The sequence below is a fragment of the Silurus meridionalis genome, chromosome 18 (assembly GCF_014805685.1).
Source record: "Silurus meridionalis isolate SWU-2019-XX chromosome 18, ASM1480568v1, whole genome shotgun sequence".
Lineage (NCBI taxonomy): Eukaryota > Metazoa > Chordata > Actinopteri > Siluriformes > Siluridae > Silurus > Silurus meridionalis.
This window is the reverse complement of record NC_060901.1, coordinates 4,657,212-4,682,055: the sequence shown is the minus strand read 5'-3', so window position 1 is coordinate 4,682,055 and position 24,844 is coordinate 4,657,212. Positions and strand designations below refer to the sequence as shown.

Below are 24,844 nucleotides of genomic sequence, written 5' to 3'. Positions count from 1 at the left end.
CAACTGTAGAGATGATTGCAGAGGAAACAAAAGGAAAAAAAGACATTATTTGTTGTCACAGATGTGTCCTGAACCACCAGCACAGTTTTATCACTGGGACGAGGGAGAGGTTTGTGAATAAATAAATGATTTATTTATATTTCTGGCAGAATATTTGTAAAATTTTCAGGTTTGCGTATGTCTCAGTTGTCTTAGTGATCTGAGACACCGGTCTATAATGCAGCATGTCTCAGACGCCCTAAGTGTTTAATGGGTATATAAACAGTGTTTAATACAGTTATTAAGTCTGAGCTTTATAGCAGGCCACTTAATAACTTCTACCCCGACCAATATTTTCATGGAGCTGGCTTTGTGCACAGGGGCATTGTCATGCTGGAACAGGTTTGGGTCTCCTAGCTCAAGTGAAGGGACAATTTCATGCTACAGCTTTCAAAGACATTCTATAAATATTTGTGCCTCCAGCTTTGATGTAACGGTTTCTGAGTTAGCTCAATGGTTAAGGTGCTGGGATACTGATTGAAAGGTCAGGGGTTCAAGCCCAGGGATTGCTAAGCGTCCACACTTGGGCCCTTGAGCAAGGCCCTTGACCCTCTGTGCTCCAGGGATGCTGTAATGTGGCTGACCCTGTGCTCTGACTCCAGCTTCCAAACAAGCTGGTATATGCAAGATGGGCAGAGCTTCACCGATCTGAGAAAGACCGGGTCTACAAATTGTGAAACAATTTCAGACTAATGCTCCTTAACATAAAGTTGAAAACAGTTGAATATCTCATCATTTACTGCACATAATATCATCAAAAGTCTCAAAGAATCTGGAGAAATCTCTGTGGACAAGGAGGAAAAATCAATATTGGATTAGTGATAAGTTCAAAAAGCCACATTAGTGCCTATGGAATGGGCGGCTTGCACATCTGGAAAGGCTCCATCAATGCTAAATGGTAAGAGCAACAAATGCTTCCATTCAAAAAACATCGTTTTCAGGGAAGGCCTTGCATATTTGATCAGGATAATGAAAACTGTATGCAGCATCTATAACTATAGCATGACTAGTAGAAGAGTCCGAGTGCTGAACCTGCCTGCCTGCAGTCTAGACATTTCACCATTCGAAAACATTTGGCACATCATGAAATGAAAAACACAACAAAGGACACCCAGAACTGTTGAGCAGCTAGAATCCTGTATCAGACACATCTAGGACAACATTCCTCTCCCAAAACTTCAGCGACTAGTCTCCTCAATTCCCAGATGTACAGTATACGAACAGAAGGCATGATGCTACACAGTGGTAAACATGGCCCTGTCCCATCGTTTTTGAGACCTGTTACAGCCATCAAATTCAAGATGAACTTATTTTTGCTTTAGAATGGTATATATTCTCAGCTTAAATATGTGATATGTTGTTTTTTGTTTCTATTTCTATTCTCTTTTTCCTCTTTCACTCTTTCCACTTTTTGCCTTTTTTTTATGTGTATCAGTGAAAATTCTCCCAACAGAGTAGGGAATGGATGATACATAAGACATTCACTTACTGATAATCCCTGAGGTCCCAATGGTCCTACTTCTCCACGATCACCCTGTGACAGAACGTGAGTTGAAGTTAAAAAGAAGTCGATTTACAAAATAAATACACTTTTAGATTCTAACTGAAGGTCAACGGCAGAAACCTCTAGATCTGTTCTTTAGTGTTCAATATCAATATCTTGAATATCAACTATTTAACACTGTTTATTTATTATACACTATATAGACAAAAGCATTAGGCCACCTGACGTTTCAAATTGACAATTGTATAGAAGGTATTTGAGTACAGTAGTTTTACCTTCAACTAGGTAGAACTAGGAGACCCAAACCTCTCCCAGCATGACAATGCCCTTGTGCACAAATCTTCCCAAAAGAGTGGAGATTATTATAAGAGCAAAAGGGCACTCAATGTGGAATGGGATGTTTAAACAGCACATACCGATCTTATTACCGGGTGTCCAAACTTTTGTCCATACAGTGTAGTTAAGTCAGTGTCACTAAATACATAATAATTTATTGCCCAATATAATCTTATTGGCAAAACTTAATCCCGATTTGTAACTTCGGAATTAACCTACAGGTTTATAATAAGCAGGAAAACGTTACAAAACAACTGTAAAAAAAGTTAAAAAAAAAGGTTATTATTATTATTATTTTTTTTATTATTATATTATTATCTATCTATCTATCTATCTATCTATCTATCTATCTATCTATCTGTCTGTCTGTCTGTCTGTCTGTCTGTCTGTCTGTCTGTCTGTCTATCTATCTATCTATCTATCTATCTATCTATCTATCTATCGATCATTTAATGGACCACTAATGTGTAAATTTTTTTATTCTGTATTTCATTTTTGTGCACCATAAAAACTGTAACTTAATTTCATTCCACTCTGCGCAATGACAATAAAGAATCTATCCGTAAACGTCCATGAAACATGATTAGTTTCAGATCTGTTATCACTTCTGTTACAGCAGCTATAAACAGTATTTCCCTAAGCAGCCTTTTTATTTTTCTCACTTTCCTGAAGCTGAAAAAATCCTCTGTCTTTTCCCAAAGATTTTTGACTATTATGACTGTGGACAGAGCATCCAAATGTCTCTGTGTGTACTATAAAAATGTTCAGAAATCAGAAATGATAATGTAACATTAACAGGCTTGGATAACGGTTGAACAATGCTTTTGAGAAAAGAAACCGACGTGAAGTAAGTGAGGTGAATATATCTGTCAGTGTATTACCTTGTCTCCTCGCTCCCCTTTTAAACCTCTTTTTCCCTAAACACAGAAAAGAAATATGTAAGATAAAGAATATATAAGACCCAAATTTAAGATGAAATGCACCCTGTACATACCCTGAAGCCACTCGGTCCTGTCACTCCTTGAATTCCTTGCTCACCCTGGGAACATGACGATTTTGAGTTTCTTGAATCAACTACATGTTATTTAGCATTGATTTAAAGGTTACAAGATTACCTTTGGTCCAACCGGCCCTGGGTTCCCCATATTTCCCTGCAACACGCAGAAAAGAAGTTTAGCAACACTACATTATATATATATATATATATATATATATATATATATATATATATATATATATATATATATATATATATACTTTATGTGTTTGCCTGACAAACCTTTTCTCCTGGAGAACCCTGTACACCTTGAACACCAGGGATTCCGACTCCATCTTCTCCCTACAAAACAACCAAGAATTAACACATAAACTTATGCTCTCTTTCATCCAGACAAATCCAGAATAAAAACACACCCTACGTTCTCCTGTCTAAGTTCCTCTGATGTAAAAGAAGGCATGCGCTCTTAGAAGAAAGTAATGATCTGCTTCACAATGAAGTTAAAATGAGTTTCCAGGATATTAGAATTGATCTCACATGTCATTTCAGCCCTAACAATACATCTATTCTTTAATATTTCTACTTACTCTTTCACCTTTCAGTCCAGGAAGTCCAGGATTTCCATCCACTCCTATTACTCCAGGTAACCCTGCTTGACCCTTTTCCCCCAATCGAAAATAATAATAATAATAATTAAAAAAAAATGACACAAAAAAAAAGGAAATACCACTAAAAAATTGTATCATTCATTTTTGGTTTTAACTAAATGTATGTGTTATTTTTACACCCTAAATTGGCTCAGCAGAACATCCAGAACATCTACCGTATGCAGGAAATTTCATTTGATTTCATAAAATTCTTATGTGCTTTTTGAAAATCCCATTCCACATTCAGTCCTCATTTGATCTTATAATATCCTCCACTCTTCTGGGAAGATTTTGTAATGTGTTTTAAAGATTTGTGCTCATTCAGGTACTGATGTAGGAGAGGTGAGGAGGCCTGAGGTGCAGTCATCGTTCACATTCATTATGTTCAATAGGGTTGAGTGTCAGAGCTCTATAGCAGGAGATCTTTCACTCAGATCCATGTCAAATTCAATTTAATTCAATTCATGTTTATTTGTATTGCGCTTTTAACAATGAACATTGTCTCAAAGCAGCTTTACACAGAAAATGTGGTGATTAAAAGTGAACATCTTCCTAAAAGTTTGTCCCTGATGAGCGAGCTGATGGCGACTGTGGCAAGGAAAAACTCCCCGAGACGGCATAAGAAAGAAACCTTAAGAGGAACTAGACTCAAGAGGGAAACCCATCCTCGTCTAGGTTGCACCGAATGTCCATTTATAGCAGATATACGATGTTGCAGGGTGCAGTGATGATGATCATAAGCAAAAAGAAGTCCTGAGTCAGTGTAGCAGACTGTTGACATTGGCTACAGTCTAATCCATCCTCAAAGCGCCCGTTCTTACTCCGGAATTTAATGGAACCACCCATGGGGTTGATGAGAAACCATCCCAAGCTGCACAGAGTGGAACATATCTTCATGGAGCTGGCTTTGTGCACAGGAGCATTGTCATGCTGGAACAGGTTTGGGTCTCCTGGTTTAAGTGAGAGGAAAATGTAATGCTACCACATCCAAATACATGATACACAACTGATATATAATTGCCTCCCACTTTGTGGTAACACCTTGCAGAAGAACCACATCCTGTAAGGTTGGAGAAGTTAGGTGTCCTAATACGAAGCATTTTATTCACGCATGTAATTTGTGATTTTCATGGAAAGCTTCAAGATTTAACATTTTATACTCCTCCTTTTAATATAGGAACAATTGCAATGGAGTAACTGAAGTAAGAAGTTTTTACGGTGAAGAACACGTTCACAGGTTTCACACAATTGTATAGAATGTCATTGGATGTGGCAGCATTTAATTTTCCCTTCATTTAAACTAGGAGACCAAAATCCTGTTTCAGCTCCATGCTGTCCATGGTTTGGAGTGGAAGATCTCCAGTGGCCTGCTATAGACCTGGGCTCTGACCTCAACCCTACTGAACACGTTTGGGATGAAACAAAGTTTTTGCATTGGAATTATAAACATATAAAAAGTATTAAAGAACCTACAGTTTCTCCAGCTTCCCCCTTTTCTCCTTTGGCTCCCGGCTTCCCACGTGGACCCTTAAATAATTGTTTAAAAATAACAGGATTATATTAGTGTTTGAAAACACAAATTGTTTAATGATAGTTCATTGTTGAAAAATTCACTCACTTTAAGACCAGGCTCTCCAGTCTCACCCTGGAAAAGTAGAAAACAGGAACATGTTTCTCATTATGACCATTTATAATCATCATAAGACATCATTTTAATGCTATCTATAAAAAATTTAATAAATAGACCCTAATCCTAGACTTTGATTAGTTTTTTTTCCCCCTAAAATAACACACAAACATTAACTCAATAATAAGAATTACACATTAATAACACGTATGTTAGCTGATTGGATGGATTGGGTCCATATTAGCAGATAAAACAGTAAAATACAGAGATCTGAGGTCATCAAAAGCAGGGCGAGAAAACCCATACACATTCCTGAGATTTGTCCTCTGTTTCTTGACTCAATTACAGATGTTTTTTTTTTTTTTTTTACATAAACATGTGCTTCACTTATATTTCTTGCAAGAATTAATAACAAACTATAACACACAGTTTAGAAGGTACATTCTATTTGACATTGGAAAATGCTATCACTTTTTATTTAAAATTTTGTACACACACACTCTTTACACACACTCCTGATTTCCTAAGATGCAGTTAATTGAGACCATAATACCAAATAATATCATAATATTCAAATTAATAATGAACAGTGAGTTTAAGAGAGCTAAAAACAAAGCATGACTATAAATTTATAAATAAATTATTCTAATAAATGATTACAAATCATGATAAATTAGTCAATAAGTAAAGAAATAAAAATGATGATAAATGCTAATATTTTAGATTATTTAAATTATACATCATTTTTTTTTAAACATTTATCTTATTTTTAGTTTAGTCAACTAATTTTACTATTAATTAATTTAGTAAATTTCTCTAAATAAAAATAACATTCATTCATGTGATTTTCACTTCTTAAAATATAAGTTTAAGAAGTTTCTCTAACACAAAGATAACCAGACAGTTTCACTCATCTCTTTTATCACATCAAGACCAAACCTTTTCAGGTTTAAGTCATTTACCTTTATAGAAATACCAGGAATTCCTGGTGGTCCAGGCTGCCCTGGGACTCCTGGAGGTCCTGAGACCCCTGGTACACCTGGAGGCCCCTGAGGACCCTGTTATAAAGTAAATATCAGACTATGATACATCAGCTACAACTAGCTAATCGATTATTAATATTAATAAAATGGAATTATGAAAGGAAAAGTGTAGAGACTTAAGAAATCATTTCAAATAAACGTACGGATGATCCCGGTTCTCCTTTACGTCCCGGGGTGACATCCATGCTTCCCATTACATACCCAGGTTCTCCCTGGAAAGTAGATCCAATCTCATTATCAGCTGGTGCTACATTTCCATCTCAGTTTAGGACAAATTCTTAATGTATATGTTAAATGTAGGGTCAAGTTCTATTTTTAGTACTAGCCATCTACACTATGTTGATCTACTGTAAGTGTAAGTAAAACTTACTCTCTCCCCTCGCTGACCTTTCGGTCCTGTAACACCAGGTGGTCCCTGAAACATGTCATATGAATTGTATTTGGAGAATAAAATGGAAAACAAACACACAAACCAAATATCATAATACATGATTCACTGACTCCAGATATGGACAAAAGTATCTGGACACCTGACTTTTCCAACCATATGTGGTTAAAACTAAACTGTTACCACAAAGTTGGAGGCAGTTGTCTATAAGACTTTGGATGCAGAAGCATGATTATTTTCCCTTCAGTTGTTTAAGAAGATTCATGCTGAAACAGGTTTGGGTCTTTTTGAACAACTGAAGGGAAAATGTTCATGCTTCTGTGCACAAAACCAGCTCCATGAAGATATTCTTTACATGGGTTGAGTGGAAAATCTTAAATGAACATCTTTCGGATGAATGTGAACGCTGACCGCACCCAAGGCCTCCTCATCAATAAATCACCTACATCAATACCTGACTTTAATAACACCCTTGTGGATGAATGAACACAAATCTCCAGAAGCAAACTCCAAAATTTAGTGGAACATCTTCTCAGAAGAGTGGGGGTTATTCTAACAGTAAACAGAAACCAAATGTGTAATGGGATGTTCAAAAAACACATGAATCTTATGCTCAGGGGTGGAGGTCAACAGATTGTTGGGTCAGACGATAAATCTGGACGATTTTGGGCATCTTTAAAAATTAATCGTCATCGGCCAATTGTGCTGCATCTGAGACACCAAGCCCTGCATGTACGTTCTTGCGCTTGCGTAAGAGACATAACTTCCCCATACCAGCAGATGGCAGTAGTGTGCTCATTCGCTAAGCTAAATAGCTAATCAAAGTTCTCTTTCTTGCCAAAGAGCTCTGCCGCTGCTCCACATGCAGAATCAGCTGCGAAAACTGACGCCATCCTACCAGAGCCAACGGTGCGGAGAAAACACAGTACAGCCAGCCGGCTTTAAGTTCTTATCATTAATTTTCAATCTCGCCTTATATATATCACTGGTTAAATATGACGCTACATTTGGGAAAAGAATTAGAAGAATATTTTGGAGATTTAATAACTTTTTGGAACTGTATTGTGGGTAACATGTCTTGTTTATCTGTCATCCTCTAGTCGAGTGTCCACAAACTTTTGTCCATTATACCCTATATTGTTCACACCGTTGTTACCAAGTAAAGCAATGAATTATTAGATGATTGCATATGATGATGATGAAATGTGTGTGGTATAAATATGATGAGATATTTACCATCTCCCCAGGAACACCAGAAGGGCCCTGTGGAGCAATTATAAATATTACATTAACTAGTACTTCTGTAGAAGTAATTTTACAGAAATTTGATGGTTCAGTTCACTCATTTGACTGGACACTGTATTACCCTTAGTCCAGCCGAACCAGGAGGTCCGGTTCGACCTGGTCGTCCTGGTACTCCGGGTATGCCATCCATCCCAGGAAGACCCTGAGAAGTTTATGCAGATGATATAATGTACATCAACTATCTCATTTAAATTTTACCTTTTCAATTAACTGTAATAGTTCAATTAGCTTAGATTTGTACTTATTACAGCACGTTCCACAAATATTAGAAGTCGGTAAATACGAGCAAACAAGGATGTGAAAAAAATTGATTTGTTTCTTAAAATCTTTGAGCTTTTTTTTCAAAAACTCACGAAGATATTCCGCTCTCATGAATAAACAATTGCAAATGCAGCACGTTTTTTTTTATATAAATCTTTAAGCCACAATTTTTACCAGCCTTTTAGACAATAATTTATCCCTCCTAACCTTTGCAAAGATAACAGCTCTGAATCTTCTCCTAGAATGCCTGATGAGATTCGAGACTATATTGCAAGGGATCAGAGATCATTCTCTGTTCACTCTTTACTGCACTGGACATGGTTGGAATGACAATAAAGCCTACTGTTCTTGACTCGACTCCAGATCTTTAAAATTTCAGATCGTTTTCACGGTGTTTATATTTACCAGTATTATTAAAGGACGCTGTTTATACAGTATATATGATCTCAGGTCCCACTTAGCCAACAACCCTTAGCAAACAACACGGCCTTCAAATATGGCCACCATGGACTATAATTGCAATAAGCTGCAGCACTCTTAGTCACCAAGCTTTTGACTGAAGACATGTGTTCAGTTATAACCCTCTCATACACACTATAAAGGGAGTTCATTTGCACAAACGTAAAGTAACTGCTCAGTTCCCTAGCTCTACACACCTGAGCTTACCAAGACCTTCTGATTCTTATCTATGTTATGTTCCTTTGCATGTCATTTATGTTTGTTTGAAAGTCACCAAACCCTTTTTCATCCATGCTGTGCACTGGTTTTCCTGAGGCAAAGTCCTTTCTCAAGAGCCCAACCGTGACAGTTCAGCAGTACTAGGCCCTGAACCCCCCCAGCCTTCCAATCATTAACCACCGCTTCAATATAACACTAAATACAACTATAAAAGGATAAAAAGACATTGTTAGGAATATGATCCAAAGCACGTGAGAACAAATCTTTTTTCTCCGTTGCAATTTTTTAATACTTTTCAATATTTTTTTTTATTCCAGAAATATTAAATCTACACAGCTTTTTTTCTGCATATAAAACGCTGATTTATTAAAGATCGTTTACAGTAATATATGATCTTTTAACAACCTTTGAGAAAATTGCTAAGGCAACTTTCGTGTGTCTCCTTAAAAAATTGTATAAATAAATACAAATAATTAAATTACAGTTGGGAACAAAGTGATCAGTACCACCAGAATCACATAACAACCAATAAATCTGAAACTAATAATAATAACCCTGATACATCGTTTAATCAAATCAAACAGTAAACAAGTTGAATCCCGTTATTAAAAACTCTGAACATAACGAACTTGGAATAAGTTACTAATAAAGACAAAGTGTTTTTTTTTTTTTTATATTAAGTTTTGGTACACGGTGTACTCACCCTCTCTCCTTTCTCCCCTTTCATCTTTAAAGTGAACGGATCGTAATCGACACCGTCTACCTTGGGGCGCTGTGAAGCACATTCAAACGCATGCTATGAGATCAGAAACGTAACAAAATATCATTTTTAGAATCCTACTTCTAACGTACCAGACCGCCGTGTCCAGATCCATCCCCCTGTGAAGCGATAGGTGTATCATTATATATAAATATACAGTATGTATGTATTGTATTACATTATATACAATAGATTAATGTAACAGAACTTAGAAAAAGCTTAACCTTCTCTCCTTTTTGTCCCTGTATAAAGAAAAAAACATGAAAACCTACATTAGTTGGATTGAAATGTCTGGTTTGAAGAGTTGAATAAGTGCAGAATTAGACTTAATACCTTGCACTGGATTGGACAGGGACCCTCAGGTTTTGAAATAGATACCGGATCACTTGTTGGTATGTCCAGTTGAGCGGGCTAAATAATGGACAAAATAATAGTGTTTGTCCCGTATCTCATTTTTCACATCTCACGTTTTTCTGATTAACATTTCAGTTCTGTGTAGTGAACGAATTTGCTTTGGCTCAGTTCCCAGTTTAATGATACCTCCTGGTGCTGAAATTCAGACATCAGAGCTTCGCTGCAGATGCTGCTGATCAGCTCTCTCTCAATGGAAGGGAGATCATCGAAGTCAGCAGCGAAGAAGACGTTCTTGTAGGTGGTGGGCGAAGCTATTTTTTTCAGTTCCTCGATGTCGGCATTTGCGATTCCAATGGCCAGAATACTCACACCTGTAACACATGTAAAGAAAACAGAGACTTGCTGATGCGCCATATTGTTTTTTGGTTTTTCTTCACAATCATTTGACATTTATTCAATTTAATGTAACTTTATTTGTAGAGCGCTTTTAAAACTGCACATTGTCCCAAAGCAGCATAAAGAGGTTAGAAATTTGGAAAGTTTAGTGCCTATAATTTTGTTCCTTAAAACGTTATCCCTTTTGAGCGAGCCAGTGGTGACTGTGGCAAGAAAAAACTCCCTGAGGTGGTAATGTATATTTATATATTCACAAGAGATGTTCAAAAAACACATACAAATCTTATTGTCAGGTATCTAATAATTGTATTCCATATAGTGTTTTTGTAGAAGACCGGCTGTCTGGCAAGCTACTTTTCCATGGCCCACCCTGTATATTTTGAATTTTCTTCCTTCTTGTCCTATTTGTGCTGTTCCCTCCTATTTACTAAATTTGTTTGGTGTTTAACCCACCCAGGACAGCAAACAAAAATGACACCATTTAGCTACATTTAAAAGCTTATGATGGAGATGCGTTACAATGACCCCCATCGTAACCTACATATATTGTTGATGAGACATGGCCTAGCCTACCCAGGAGTCTTAAAGAATGGTGATCAGTATGGGGTAGTGAACTGTAATTTGTTAATAATTGAACAAACTACAGAACATAATTTAACAAATCAGAGCAATTTACAGTACCGTAATTTATAAACTTTACAGTTTATATGTATATGGTAGAGGGTGCATGGACAAGTGTTGGTTCACGAGTGGAGGGCGGAGCCAGACGTGCTCTGTTTCAGTGATTAAAAAGGAGAAAGACAAGAGCTAAAATTGGGCTTTAAAACACCGAAAACACAGAAAAAAATGCACGCTCGGACGCTCAATGCTCAAAAACCACCTGTTCTGTGTTTTACTTCTTAATAAGTTTATAATTCTTGCTATAGTACTGTTTACTCAGTGTCTCGAACCCTGCAGTATATATATCCTGCACAATATAATAGATTTTCCTGTATTAATCATGTCCCTCAGTGTTTTGACCTTCCACACAGATTCTTAAATCATAACGGAAATTCCTCATCAAGCTCCAAATATATATGGTTCTTTCAGCACAACACGCTCCATAAGATAGCCTCTGGTGAATAAAACTTCCAGCTGGTTGAGATTTTTAATGATGACACACAGCATGTGATATTGACCTAGAACATGTGCTACTCTGGAGGGTGGTTCCACATCATCCTGGGCTTTCCCATCCGTCACCAGGATCAGCACGTGGGGAACGTTTTGCCTCATCCCCAGAGACTCCCGGAACGTTTCCCTCAGAACGTAACCGATCCCTCGACCTTTACGTGTAAAAATAACAGAACATGAAAAGCATGAACAGCATGAAGTGTCTCAGATATTACGTGGATCCTTAAAGACAAAAAAGCTTTTGTCTATGCGTGTAGGTATGTACCTGTTTTAGTGTTTCCTCCCCCGTAGTGAACCTGCCGAAGTGCTCGGAGCACGGAGGTGCGATCTCTATAAGTGTTCAGGCTGAACTCGATCCTGGGCTGATCACTGTAGTGAACCACAGCTATCTGAGCAGAAAAAACAGTCCAATTGGGATAATTAGTGCCAGTAAATTATTGATTATTTTTAATCTTTAGTCAACGCTAATTGGATCAACACAATATAAAGGGATTGTTGCATCTTTATGTCCAATATGTCTCTCCTCAATAAATTAAACAGAATTTTATTGAACACAGAGTAATCCTGGTCTTGAAAAAACTTGAGCAGTCAGTAGATTAGATTTATCTGCATCGAGTATTGAAAAGGATAACTGGACCCACTGGACAATTATTGCACCAGGGTGGACTTTAAGTTTTATATGTTTGTTCATTTAGTTGTGTAATTATGCATTTTTTTGTACATGTCTTGTTTTATCCAGCATTGTTAGTTTACTATAAACAGAAAAGGCCAATAAACCTGAAGGTGGTTCTTATTAGCATTATCATGATAATTACTGATCTGTTATATACTCTGTCATATACTCTGTATCCCTATTTAATACTCGTACAGTCTATATTGTCTCACATTGTCTGTATTGTCTTGTATAGTCTGTTCTGTCTTGTATAGTCCAAGCTGAATGTATAGTGTTATTTATGTCTGTACTTTGAGGGTCACTAACAGCTGGAACCAAATTCCTTGTGTGTGTCAACACACTTGTCCAATAAACCTGATTCTGATTATATATTTTATATTAGTCCTAGAGCACTTGGTCAGAAGGTACGGATTAATTTTTGTTAAAGCCTGCCACTAGTCTCTTCTTGAGTCTCTCATTTGTTTAATTTCCAATTTAGAGAGTATTTAAACGTATTAGACACATCATTATATGCAAAAAGAAAATTGGTCTCAACAGCGATTCTTTGTCTAGAGCAAAAGATCACTTGCTTAGTTTCTTGATTACTCTCATGATCACTTTCCCTTATACTGTAAATGTACATGTATATAGAAATTAGATGAAATATCCCCAATTGAATTCAGTTTACATCTATTTGTATAGCGCTTTTCACAAACATAAATAAAGCTGTTATAATGTTTAAGTGCCTATATGTATGTTCTTTATAAGCCAGTGAGCCAGTGAGGATTGTGGTGAGGAAAAAATAAAACACTAGTTTAATATAATCTGGATTGTGTCTGTAATAAATTAACCCTCAGTATAATTCCTAAGTAAAGTGGATATTCTATTATTATAAAAAGAGAGAACCTCGAGCTTTTTGAAAGAGTCAGAGGCATCAGAGGTGTCAGGCACTGACAGGGAAACTCAGAGAGATTGGCTGAGAATGAGTGAGTAACAAATCATTGCCTACACCCATATGTGATGTTCTAGTTATTATTCAATCTGATGGTCTCACGGACATAGATGGGGCTGACCATATCTAACGTAACCTGATGTGAGCTGGACTGAATTTGAGCCGGGTGCTGTTTATCCACCACCTTCGAATCCTAAACCAGGGTTGTCACTGTCTGACTGTCTGTCTGTCTGTTTGTATTTGATATATTAAATGTTTTATTTGTTAATGCAACTCAGCCTTACCTGTGCACCTTGTGGCCCAATTACAGGGAAATATGTCACTATCCTAAACAGGAAGTCCTTCAGCTTGCCAAAGTTATTAGAACCAATGCTCCAGGACTCATCGACCAGAAACACGATGTCTGCTTTCACCCTGCCACACACTGAGACAGATTTACACTTTACATCAGAAATCATCTCAGACCTTACACATCACAGTACACACTCCTTTCTGCTCAGTGATCACACAAACCCAATGGCAAAAAAAAAAACCCCAAAAATGTTTTCATTCTCTACATCTCTCCAAACCATACCACTGCCCATTTTGTAAAAGTGGCATTTTTAAGTGCTCACAGTTCACTGAACATCAAAGCCCTGATCAGGAAATGGTGCAGCTGCTCTTGCACAATGACGTCTGAGGTTTTGAATTAAAAGCAACACATTATCTAAGATTCACATTGAAACACATATTTGCATGCCCAGTAATTACATTGTTTATGTAGCTCAAAGTTCGATGTGTGTTTTGCGTCAGTGAGAATCTTCATCTATAAACATTACCCGGTCCAGATGGAGGGGTGCGAGCAGAGAGAGTGGTTTGTTCTCGAGCTGCTGTGGTGAGCATGGTTATAGATTGCGACGTTTTTGTGACGATCGGATTTGGGTTGGCAGCGGGTCTCTGAGTAGCGGTGGTCTTTATGGTGTTATTGATGGCTGTAGTGTTGATGCTGAAGTCTTTGTTGGATAGAACAGGGGCCGATGTGGGGGGTTGGACAGGAACGAGACGGGAGGCACCCACTGTATGATCAGACGTGAAGAAACATGTCAGAGGTTCACGTTTAGTGTCATATACAGAATATAAAGATTTATGTAGCATTACATTTTTCTTTCACTTGAACTAGGAGACCCAAACCTGTTCCAGCATGACAATGCCCCTGTGCACAAAGCCAGCTCCATGAAGATATGTGTTACATTGGTTGGATTAAAAGATCTCCTGCTTTAGAGTTCTGACCCTCAACCCTACTGAACACCTTTGGGATGAATGTAAACGCTGACTGCACCCCAAGGCCTCCTTACCTCACATACACCAGTACCTAACTTTACTTTATTTTACCAGCACAAATCTGGAGAAGACTCCAAAATATAGTGGAACATCTTCCCAGAATCATGGAGGTTATATAACAGCAGATGGGTACAAAATGTGGAATGTTCAAAAAGATACATATACCAATCTTATGCTCAGAAACTTTTTCTGATACAGTGTAGAAATGGATATTTTCTCTAGAAACTATAAAACCTTAAAAATAATTACATAACTGACCATCACCACAACTACTTAAAATACATTAAAGATATACCCAAATATGCTTCAAACATCTAATTCAAAAGAAGTAGAAATGTTAGAAATGAGAAATGCTAAGACTTATCCTGTTCAAACGTTATTATTTTAAAACCTTTAACCGTCATCAGCTCTTACCAATGCGTTTGGTAATGGTTGTGACAGGACCCTCTACCTCTCCATAAAGGGGCCGAATGGTGAAGATGTAGGTTCTTCCGTACTGCAGGTTTTTTATCTTCAATGAGGAGAATCCAGGGCCCAGTATTTCAGTAGTACTCTCAAGCTCTGCAGGAATCAACCATATAGACAACCATTTCATTAGCAAAAACCATAAAAGCCTGGAGGATACCTATGTGAAAACATGTGCAACTCCACAGTAAGTTCAGACTCAAACCCGGACAGTGACACTACATGCTACACTCACCACCGTACACCATGCTTTCGCTAGGCAACTATGTAAATATACAACCTTTATTTAGTTTTATTTCATAAATATAAACTTTGCATACCAGTACCCATTATTCAGAATTATGATACCGTATTTTTTATGTATGTCAAGATTTTAATAACAAAATAATTACAATTATTGGTCTAATTATTGGTCTGTTGTTCGTTTTGCTTTTTATACCTATTCTAAATTTTTTTTTTTTTCCACTGCAAAAGTCATGTCTTTTGTGTTTTGGATGCTGTGAAAGCTAATTTCCATCACCAACTCGACCCCATACAGCAAACGGCTTGAAGGTTTGAACCTGTTTGAACTTTTCCTGTCTTTCACAAGACTAAATAAAGAAACTATATTAACACTTTAAAGAAAAATATTTAAATAAACTAACTAGACACAAAATAAAATAAAAAAAATAAAAAAAAGCTTTTACAGTAAAGTACTGTATCTAACTCAGTAAGAACACATCATTCAGTACATGCTTCTTTGCCTGATGCTTTAATGAAAAACAGCTCACCTATGACCAGGATGTAACATGTACCTGAATACTAAAGGCTGAACCACAGCAGTTCAACATGTTCTCCCTGTGTGCTTCTTCACATTCTTTAGTCCACCAACATATCAAAAACATGCTAGTAGGTGGACTGGTTATTCCCCTAGGTGGGAATCAGTGTGTGAATATGTGTGTGCAAGTGCCCTGAGATGAATTTCAGATCTATCGCATCCCTGACCTGAACAAAGTGCTTACTGAAGATGTTTACTGGAATGTAAACCTTGCTGTAAAAACTTGCTGTAATTCTGTGACTGATTTCTGAGAGTAAAACACTACAAATTTCACACAGATGTCTAATCATATAGTAAAACTAGCAGTAATTCAGAGATCAGACCTGATATGTGTCTCCAGGACAGGAGATACCCTGAAACTCCTGCAACTCTGGTCCAGTTGAGTGCAGTGCTATCGTCAGTGATGTTCAGAGCACTGAACCCGTTCACTTTAGGAAGGTCCACTGTAACACAAAACCAAAGTAAAGATTAAAGAAGATACTAAACCTTCATAATTGTCATTCTCTTTTTAAAAAGAAAATGGACTCACAAGTCCGTGCCGTGACTGTTGCAGAACTTCCTTCGCGATCCCTTACTAATGATGAGACCTGGATCTTGTAAGCAGAGCTGGCTGGCAGTCCAGTGATGGTGTATGATGTAATGGATGATGAAACTGTTGCACTCTTCTTTTCTCCACCTGGGAAAATGAGGGCAAGTAATAAGTGGTATAAACAGGCTACACACACCAAAGTGCAAAATAAGACAACATTTAAACAGTTGACAGTCAAAGATCTGCCAGCCTTGGGATTTGAACTCACTTCCTGCTAACTATGAGTCAAAAATCTTTGTCTAAGTGCCTACCGTTAAATGGTGTCCAGCTGATTTTGTAGCCAGTAACTCCGGGTGTGTTCCTCCAGGAAATGCTGAAAGAGTTCACTCCGATATCAACCACCTTCAATTCCTTTACTGTCTCAATCTGCTCTGAATCAATCGAAGAAGCTGCTGAAACACAGAAAAACATCTTAAATTTATTCGTTCATTTACGCCCAGTTTTCCAATTCCTGGATCCTGTTCATTCCAGACATCTTTATCCCAAATAAAAGATCTCCTCCTGGTGGATCCCCAGACAGCCAAATATAAGACATAATTTCTCCTACAGATCTGGGGTCTACTCTAAAGTCTCACTGCAGTCACACAGGTGTGGTGTTCCTTCACAAGGATGTGGTGTTCCTTTACACTTACAAAGAACTGTACAGTCTAGAATTTTTATGGTAGGTTTCTCTGCTGAGGGTACAGCAATACTTAAGCACATGAACGAGTCCATGCACTGCAGAATCTCGGATGAGAACCTTCTGGCTTCATCCAGAACACTGAAGATGGGTTATGGATGGGTCTTCCAGCATGACAATGACCAAAAACATACAGCCAACAATCTGATGGTCTTGTAGCCCATTTCAACCTTGCACAGGTCTACAATCTCGTCCCTGACATCCTTTGACAGGTCTTAGGTCTCACCCAGGGTTCTGGAGAGGTTTGAATGAAAAAGGTTGATTCTGTGACGGGGGTCTTTTATACACATCATGGGTTGATATTAGGAGCACTTCCCTAAAGGGACATGACTAATTTGAGTGTGTGGGATTTTTGTCTCTCTCTGTTAGAATAAAACTACCTTGAAAATTCTAGAATGTTGATTTCTTTGTAAGGGGTAAACTCACAAAATCAGCAGGGGATTAAAATAATTATTTCCGCCATTGTATATCCTTTTAAGTTGTCCAAACCTACTGATTCAGAGGTACAGGAGCTCTATTTCAAGAACTGTTGAACATCTCAACTTTTTGTGGAGAGTAAGTCTAGTAAACTCCTATTATTTCCAACAGCGAGAATGGTCGACAGTTGATAACGCACTTTAGAACACATCAGGTCTGAATTAACTCTGGTGCTTGGACTCATAACAAATAACAATTTGCTTGGCTCCAAATACCTATAATTTCATTTTTATTTGACCTTAAATGCACAAGTCAATTTTTACCACTGTGAGGAAAAATTACCTGAAAAAAAAAACGAGTACCTGATGTACTGATTTAGACACTGGGTTGAACCATTAGGCTTTAGGTTTAGGTTTAGGCTTAGGTTTAGTGCTTAATAAGTGGAATTATTGGTGTAAAGAAATGACTAATCTATAGAATGATTCATAATTCCCATTATAAACCCTTACTATCAGACAATCAGAATAAACTTACTAAATCTCGAATTGACTTCTGAGTTCTACAGCTACATTAGATGGACAAAAGCATCGGGGAAGGGGGACCCTTTTATTGTACAACATTTTTTAGAAAGAATGTGAATGCTGACTGCGCTCCCAGGCCTCCTCACCGCACCTACATCAGTGCATGACTTTACTAAAAACCTTGTGGCTGATTGAGCACAAATCTCCACAAAATCTAGTGGAACATCTTCCCAGAAGAGTGGAGCTTATTATAACAGCAAATGGAGATAGAATGTGGAATGACACGCCCCAAAATCACCTATTTGTCCTTATGGTTATGAGTCCGCCAACCTTCGTCCATATAGTTTTCACAAAGCACTGAGTTTACAAGTTCTTATCGAATGTAAAACAACAATTTTAAAGAAGGTTTTTTTTTTCGTTTTTTTTAAGTATAGCAACATCCCCCGTCTCATCCGGTTCGGCTAAAAATAATGCTGGAGAGAGTTCTAATAATGGACTTAACAGCAAGTCAACAGCATGCGTCTGTTTTTAAAAATAAAATAAAAAAAGATAGAAAGAAAGAAAGAAAAAATCCGGTCCACACAAAGTTATTCTGAATAAATGTGTTGTCGGGGTAGGGGAGGGGGAAGGAGGGGAGCGGATCTCACAAATAAATTGTCTTGTTAAAAAATACTGCAGCATAGATGCGACTAAAAATGTCTTGAATAGCCTGCTTCGCTTTTTTTTCCCCAGTGTGCAGCACATCCAACACATCAGCATAGGATGAGATGATAACAGTAATGCTGACAGACGTCCCACACACACACACACACACACACACACACACACACACACAGAAACACACAGAGCGTACAAAAGTTAAAATACATGCTGCCATAGACAGCTGCAGCTTGAACTTGCCGACTAAAAATACAGGAGCTGTCGATCAATCAGGGCATTTCTATGGAAACGGCAGGCGGAACATGTCCTGGTCCATCCTGTCTTCATGTGTGTGAGACCCCACAATTAACTGATCAGCTATTTCCTCTTATGGCTTTGTTAAGTAAGAGCTGTCACCCAGTCATTTATCGTTCCCTGATGCGTGCAAAAGTGATATGCATCCTGATATGCCAAGACGTCTTTGAGTGTACTACAGTACCTACAATACGGTATGGATGGAGGTTTAATATGTGCACCTTCACCCTCCATACAGACCACAAGCACAACCTGTAGAACATCTGCAATACTTGATAAACCGGTATTAAATAATAAGCCGAAAAGTTTCGAGACTAGTTATGTAACACGCCAACAGATGCCAGCAAAAGGCTGCATGCACAGTCACAGGGAGCACCAACCTTCATGGGTCAGTGTGCAAACAGACATCGCACGTGAGGTTTTTGGTGGGAAACAACACTATCTCACTTCCACACCCACCCTACTCCCAGATTTGGCTCCTACATACTTCGCCCTTTTCCCAAAGATGAATATCCGCCCGCTTTTTACACCATTGCAGAGATCCGGCGCGAATCGCAAAAGTTGCTTGACACTCTTCGAAAAGAAGACTTCCAGGACACATTCCGGAAGTGGCAGGGACCACGGCTGAGTGACTGCATACTTGAGGCCGTCTAGGAAAACCCATCATGTATCACTGTGGGTGGATTGTGGCTTAAAACCTGTCAGGGCCAGGACTCAAATCAGGCTAAGTGGCATGGAAGTCAAAGTTGGAAACAGATGTGTGTGTGTTAACCCAACTGCAGAAACAGATTCTGCATGGTTTGAATTTATATTATTATTATTATTATTATTATCAGAGTCCAAGGACAGTAAAAGAGGTAAAAACCATAGAAAGAAAACAAGCATCTACAAATACTAAACGGGAAGGCGGAAAAAAGATTCTCTGTGCAGTACCTTAAAATATAAAGGTAAAATAAATACACTGGATAGTTACAAACAGGAGTGTGATTCACAAGGAGACCTAATATAAAAAGCTGGACATATAAAAAAATCAAGAAAAGATACAGAGACAACAGAGAACTTAAATATACACTGGGGGGAAAAGGACACAGGTGGGAGAAATTACCCTTAACGAGCACAGAGAAACACAACATGGGGGCATCTAGTAGACAAAAGACAAGATAACAGTCTGAAACCAGACAAAAACAACTGCACCATGATGTAATGTGGCTAGTACGTAATTTGACAATTCAATGCTAACAGAAGTCAACTTTAGCATGTTTGGCAGCTAGGAGCGATTTTCTGGCACGGTGAAATTCCAGGTTTTGATATGATCGTCATAAATAAAAAAATTTGGTTCATAATGTTCCAGAATTATCAGCATTTTGCAATATATTTCTTTGGGAAAATGTACTGTTTCCCAGTTTATTTCTTTGAGCACCAAATGTAACTGTAAAAAAATGAATGGTATAAAGTAAAAAAATTATGAAACACTTTGTGACATACTGGGGTGAATAAGTAAATCAAACTTGTCCTTTGTAACAAGTCAAGTCGAGTCAAGTTTATTTCTATTGCGCTTTTCACAACAGACATTGTCTCAAAGCAGCTTTACAGAAATCAACAGTTAAGGTGAATGATGTGTATTTATCCCTGATGAGCAGCCGTGGCGACTGTGGCAAGGAAAATCTCCCTTAGATGTTATGAGGAAGAAACCTTGAGAGGAACCAGAATCAAAAGGGGAACCGCATCCTCATTTGGGTGACATCAAGAGTGTGATTATAGTCTTTAAACAATACAGAACACTGGAGAGTGAGAACTAACATGAGCACTGGAGTGTGTGATTATAAGTAATGTTCTTTCTACAGTCATATACAGTCTTTATGGTTATAAAACTAAGAGCTACTGACACCTTGGTCCTGGAAAAGAGATGATTTTTGTTTCACTTTGTATTTTAAAAGCCACTTGAATTGACTTGAGTGTATTGGTTTTTATATAGTCAAGTCAAGTCAAGTCAAGTCAAGTCAAGTCAAGTCAAGTTTATTTGTATAGCGCTTTTCACAACAGACATTGTCTCAAAGCAGCTTTACAGAAATCAACAGTTAAGGTGAATGATGTGTATTTATCCCTGATAAACAGCCGTGGCGACTGTGGCAAGGAAAAACTTCCTTAGATGTAATGAGGAAGAAACCTTGAGAGGAACCAGACTCAAAAGGGGAACCCATCCTCATTTGGGTGACATCAAGAGTTTGATCATAAATCTTTCAACAATACAGAACACTGGAGAGTGAGAACTAACATTTTATATACAGTAATTGTCCCATTCCACATTTAATCCCCATTTGCTGTTAAAAAACCTTCAGTCTTCTGGGAAGATGTTCCACTAGATTGTGTGGAGATTAGTGCTCATTCGCATACAAGAGCTTTAGTAAAGTCAGGAACACATGTAGGTGAGGTGAGGAGACCTGGGGTGCTGTTCACATTCATACCAAAAAAGGGTAAAAGGATTTGAGCTCTATAGTAGGCCAATAAAAATTCTCCACTCCAATCCATATAAACAATAATACAAATGGGAAAATTCAATGCTACACAATAGAGTGCCTAAAATTTTGTGTGAGGTAGAACTACATACAGCTGGCAACGTCAGGTGTGCTAATACTTTTGTCCATGTAGTGTATTTGTAATGTTTTTTTTGGTCAGTACCTGTAAGCTGTGTGAGAGAGATTTCTGGCCCCTCCATGTTTCCGTACAGGGCATGGATGCTGATGGTGTACAATGTTTGACTGGAGGCCGGTGATGCTGTGCTGTAAAACACTGTGGTCCACATATCGGCTTTGTGGATTTACTCCTTCTGAAAGAGAGAGGTTGAGAAAAGAAATCACACACCATCATTTCAACCATTACAGTGTAAAGTAAAGCGTCAGAATTTTTTACAAATATTTTTACACTTATGATAAAAAGAAAAAGCATAATATCTTAACTGAGAATGTGACCGTCATAGGATGTGGATGTACATACACTCATATACTGTCCACTTTATTAGGAACACCGGCACACTTGCAAATGTATACAGTTTTTACAGATTTTTTTTTTAATGCATTTTGATTTTGTGAACCTCAGATCTCAGTTCTACTTTGCAAACTTGATTTGTTTTGTAGCCCATTGCTCAAGGTTTACCTTTAATGCATTTCAGCTCACCATATTTCCAAAAAAGTGATTATTTGAGTTACTAGAAACTTCCTGACCTCTTTCCTCTGATCTCTCTTATCAAAAAGAAAGAAAATAAAAGGAAAAATTGGTTTTTACTTGTCACAAGTACATTACAGTACAGTGAAATTCTTTCTTGACATACAGTATGTTAGAAATAATGTTAGAACCATGGTGTCAAAGCAAAGGGTCAACCATAATACAGCGTTTATTGAGAGGGTTGAGGGTCTTGCTCAGGGGCCCAAGAGTGGCAGCATGGCAATACTGGGGTTTGAACCCCAAACCTTCAGTTTAGTAATCCAGATCCGAGTGTTATGTGTGAAAACCACAGAGCATCCGCATCATCAAAGTCGCAGAGATGTTTGATATATATATGAATAAAGTGGTGCAGATAAGAGTTTCGGGGTTCACCTGATCTCCAGGTCAGTTTATACTCGGTGGCTCCTACAATAGCGCTCCACTCCACATTTATAGAGGAACTGGTGTAAGATATCACCTTGAAATTAGACACATAGCCGAGGGGAGCTGCGGACAATCAGAAACACAGAGCAGAGACATGAGGTTATAATTTCTGCATTATTTCCGTATTACAGGGAGGTTTTGTTCGTAGATTAGACTGTAACATGATCTAAAAAATGTATATAAACACTGTCATTCACATTTAACACCAATCTTTATAGTAACAGCACATAGAAAAATGTTTTGTGTCTGCTTTCTTATTGTTTATGGAAGAAGTCACTGGTTTTTAATTGCCTTTTTATGTCAATATGCTTTGTAAAGTTTCCCATTATTGAAAAGTGTATGATTATAAACTGTGGTATAAGCAGAAGTACAACTGATATGTAATTCTTCCCAAAACCGTTACCATTCAATTGTATGTGACATCTTCAGATGTCAAATGAAATTTCACCTTCACTTGAACTAGGAGAGCCAAAACTGTGTACTCCAGCATGACGATGCGCCTGTGCACAAAGCCACCTCCATGAAGATATGCTTTACATGGAATGGAGTGGAAGATCTCCTGCTATTGACCCTTTATCCTATTGAACACCCTTTTTTGGGACAAATGTAAACGCTGACTGCAGCCCAGGCCTTCTTCCTTCACCTACATCAGTACAAATCTCCACAAAATCTAGTGTATCATCTTCACAGAAGAGTGGAGGTTATCATAACAGCAACTGAGACCAAAAGATGGAATGGGAATTCTAGAAAGCACATACCAATCTTTTGGTTAGGTGTCCACAAACCTTTGTCTGGTGAGTGTATATAGTGGTGTTAGTAATAAAGAGTAGTTTGTAAACACTTATTTCATGTAATATACTGAAGGTTATTAAGTGTAAGGATTGATGTAATATTTGAAAAGACCGAAAATGGAAGATTTTGGGAAACAAACAACAAAATAACGATACACCAAAAACTATAAATATTGCCTGCTTTATTTTACACAGCTGCATCTTTCTGTTCTGTTGCCAGAGTAAATACACCCTGCTCTCTCAGTGTGTGTGTGTGTGTGTGTGTGTGTGTGTGTGTGTGTGTGTGTGTGTGTGTGCACATGTGAAGACCTTTTTTTTTCATCTCGTCAACTTTAAGCTGTTTCCGGGTTGTGAGTCAGGCTACCAAATTTAGCTTTGTGTCATAATGGTGGCCTAAAAACTATCATTTCATGCCTGAAAGAAGTCCCAGTAGCTTATTCCTGCTAAGAGCAAACATGTCCACCACTTCTGTAAGAACTGTTATTGCTCTCCGTCTGCCTTTATTCTTTTTTTTTTTATTCTTTTTTGTTGGTTACCGAACTGGCGACAAAAACGTTTGGATGTGTCATGGATCTTTGTTTTTGGAACTAAAATCTTTGTTATAATTATAGGAACTTATGGAAAATAGAATAATAGAAATATATAAAAAATGATTTGTTTGGCATCTGGGTTTCGTAGCTTATGTAGATTATTAAACTGTAAACTTTTGATTTGATCCTAAAGTCATCATAAGCAGTGCTGGACAGTAACGAAGTACTTAAGCACTTTTTCACGTATCTGTACTTCACTGCAGTGTTTCCATTTTAGGAGACTTTTACTGTAACTTCACTACATTTCAAAGTCAAATATCTAACTTTTTAATCAATTATGTTGATGCACATCATGCAGAACATTTAGAGAGGAATAACTGATGAAGAAGCTCCAGACTCGAACTCACCACAACACACGTGAACTAATTTGTGCGATTTTAGTTAAAAGTTTAGTCATGAGTTGGCTCATGATAATTGTAATAAAAATCAATCAGTGTTTGACTTCTCCCTGCTATTAGACTTTACAATCAGAGCTGCTCTCAGTGAAAATATACACTGGTATTACTGTTTAACTGCAATAAAAACTGAAGTTTTTTAAACAACACGTGCAATAACAATAATTTAAAACCGTGCAATATTACCTGTGTGCAATATGTCTGATAGCGTTAATACTTACTCGTCTCTTTTTTCATCTTTTTGTATTTATACATTGTGTTGTGTATATTGTCAGGGGACCATTGGCCACGCCTCCCCTCGGCCCTCAGCACACCCGATCTACGGTTCATTCTGGCGATCATCCCCCGTTACCTGTGTTTCGTAATATATCCGTTTTCCGGTACATGCTGCTTCCTAGCTTCTGTTTGTTTCCCAAGGCTAATAAAAGTCCTATTCCTATTCTGGTTTCCGACTCTTGATCAAAGCTTGACATGTATACTGTATACTGTCTCTATTCTTTTATATATTTCCACATTTCTTTTTCTTTGCTGCTGTGAAAATGGTGAAATTTC

At 37.7% G+C, this 24,844-nt stretch overlaps 1 protein-coding gene across 1 annotated transcript in view; it reads right to left on the bottom strand.

The window, feature by feature from the left end:
- col7a1l (collagen type VII alpha 1-like) overlaps nucleotides 1-24,844 on the bottom strand; it is a 93,648-nt gene that overhangs the window by 42,307 nt on the left and 26,497 nt on the right. The window contains 29 exon segments of the mRNA XM_046873987.1: nucleotides 1,529-1,573; nucleotides 2,761-2,796; nucleotides 2,874-2,918; nucleotides 2,995-3,030; nucleotides 3,159-3,218; nucleotides 3,464-3,535; nucleotides 4,997-5,050; nucleotides 5,142-5,168; nucleotides 6,113-6,208; nucleotides 6,337-6,405; nucleotides 6,564-6,608; nucleotides 7,818-7,844; nucleotides 7,948-8,028; nucleotides 9,529-9,597; nucleotides 9,678-9,704; nucleotides 9,810-9,827; nucleotides 9,919-9,996; nucleotides 10,126-10,310; nucleotides 11,514-11,657; nucleotides 11,771-11,894; nucleotides 13,394-13,533; nucleotides 13,928-14,164; nucleotides 14,844-14,990; nucleotides 16,035-16,154; nucleotides 16,241-16,387; nucleotides 16,552-16,689; nucleotides 21,551-21,630; nucleotides 21,632-21,698; nucleotides 22,466-22,579. Coding sequence (XP_046729943.1) covers nucleotides 1,529-1,573; nucleotides 2,761-2,796; nucleotides 2,874-2,918; nucleotides 2,995-3,030; nucleotides 3,159-3,218; nucleotides 3,464-3,535; nucleotides 4,997-5,050; nucleotides 5,142-5,168; nucleotides 6,113-6,208; nucleotides 6,337-6,405; nucleotides 6,564-6,608; nucleotides 7,818-7,844; nucleotides 7,948-8,028; nucleotides 9,529-9,597; nucleotides 9,678-9,704; nucleotides 9,810-9,827; nucleotides 9,919-9,996; nucleotides 10,126-10,310; nucleotides 11,514-11,657; nucleotides 11,771-11,894; nucleotides 13,394-13,533; nucleotides 13,928-14,164; nucleotides 14,844-14,990; nucleotides 16,035-16,154; nucleotides 16,241-16,387; nucleotides 16,552-16,689; nucleotides 21,551-21,630; nucleotides 21,632-21,698; nucleotides 22,466-22,579 — 2,528 coding nt within the window.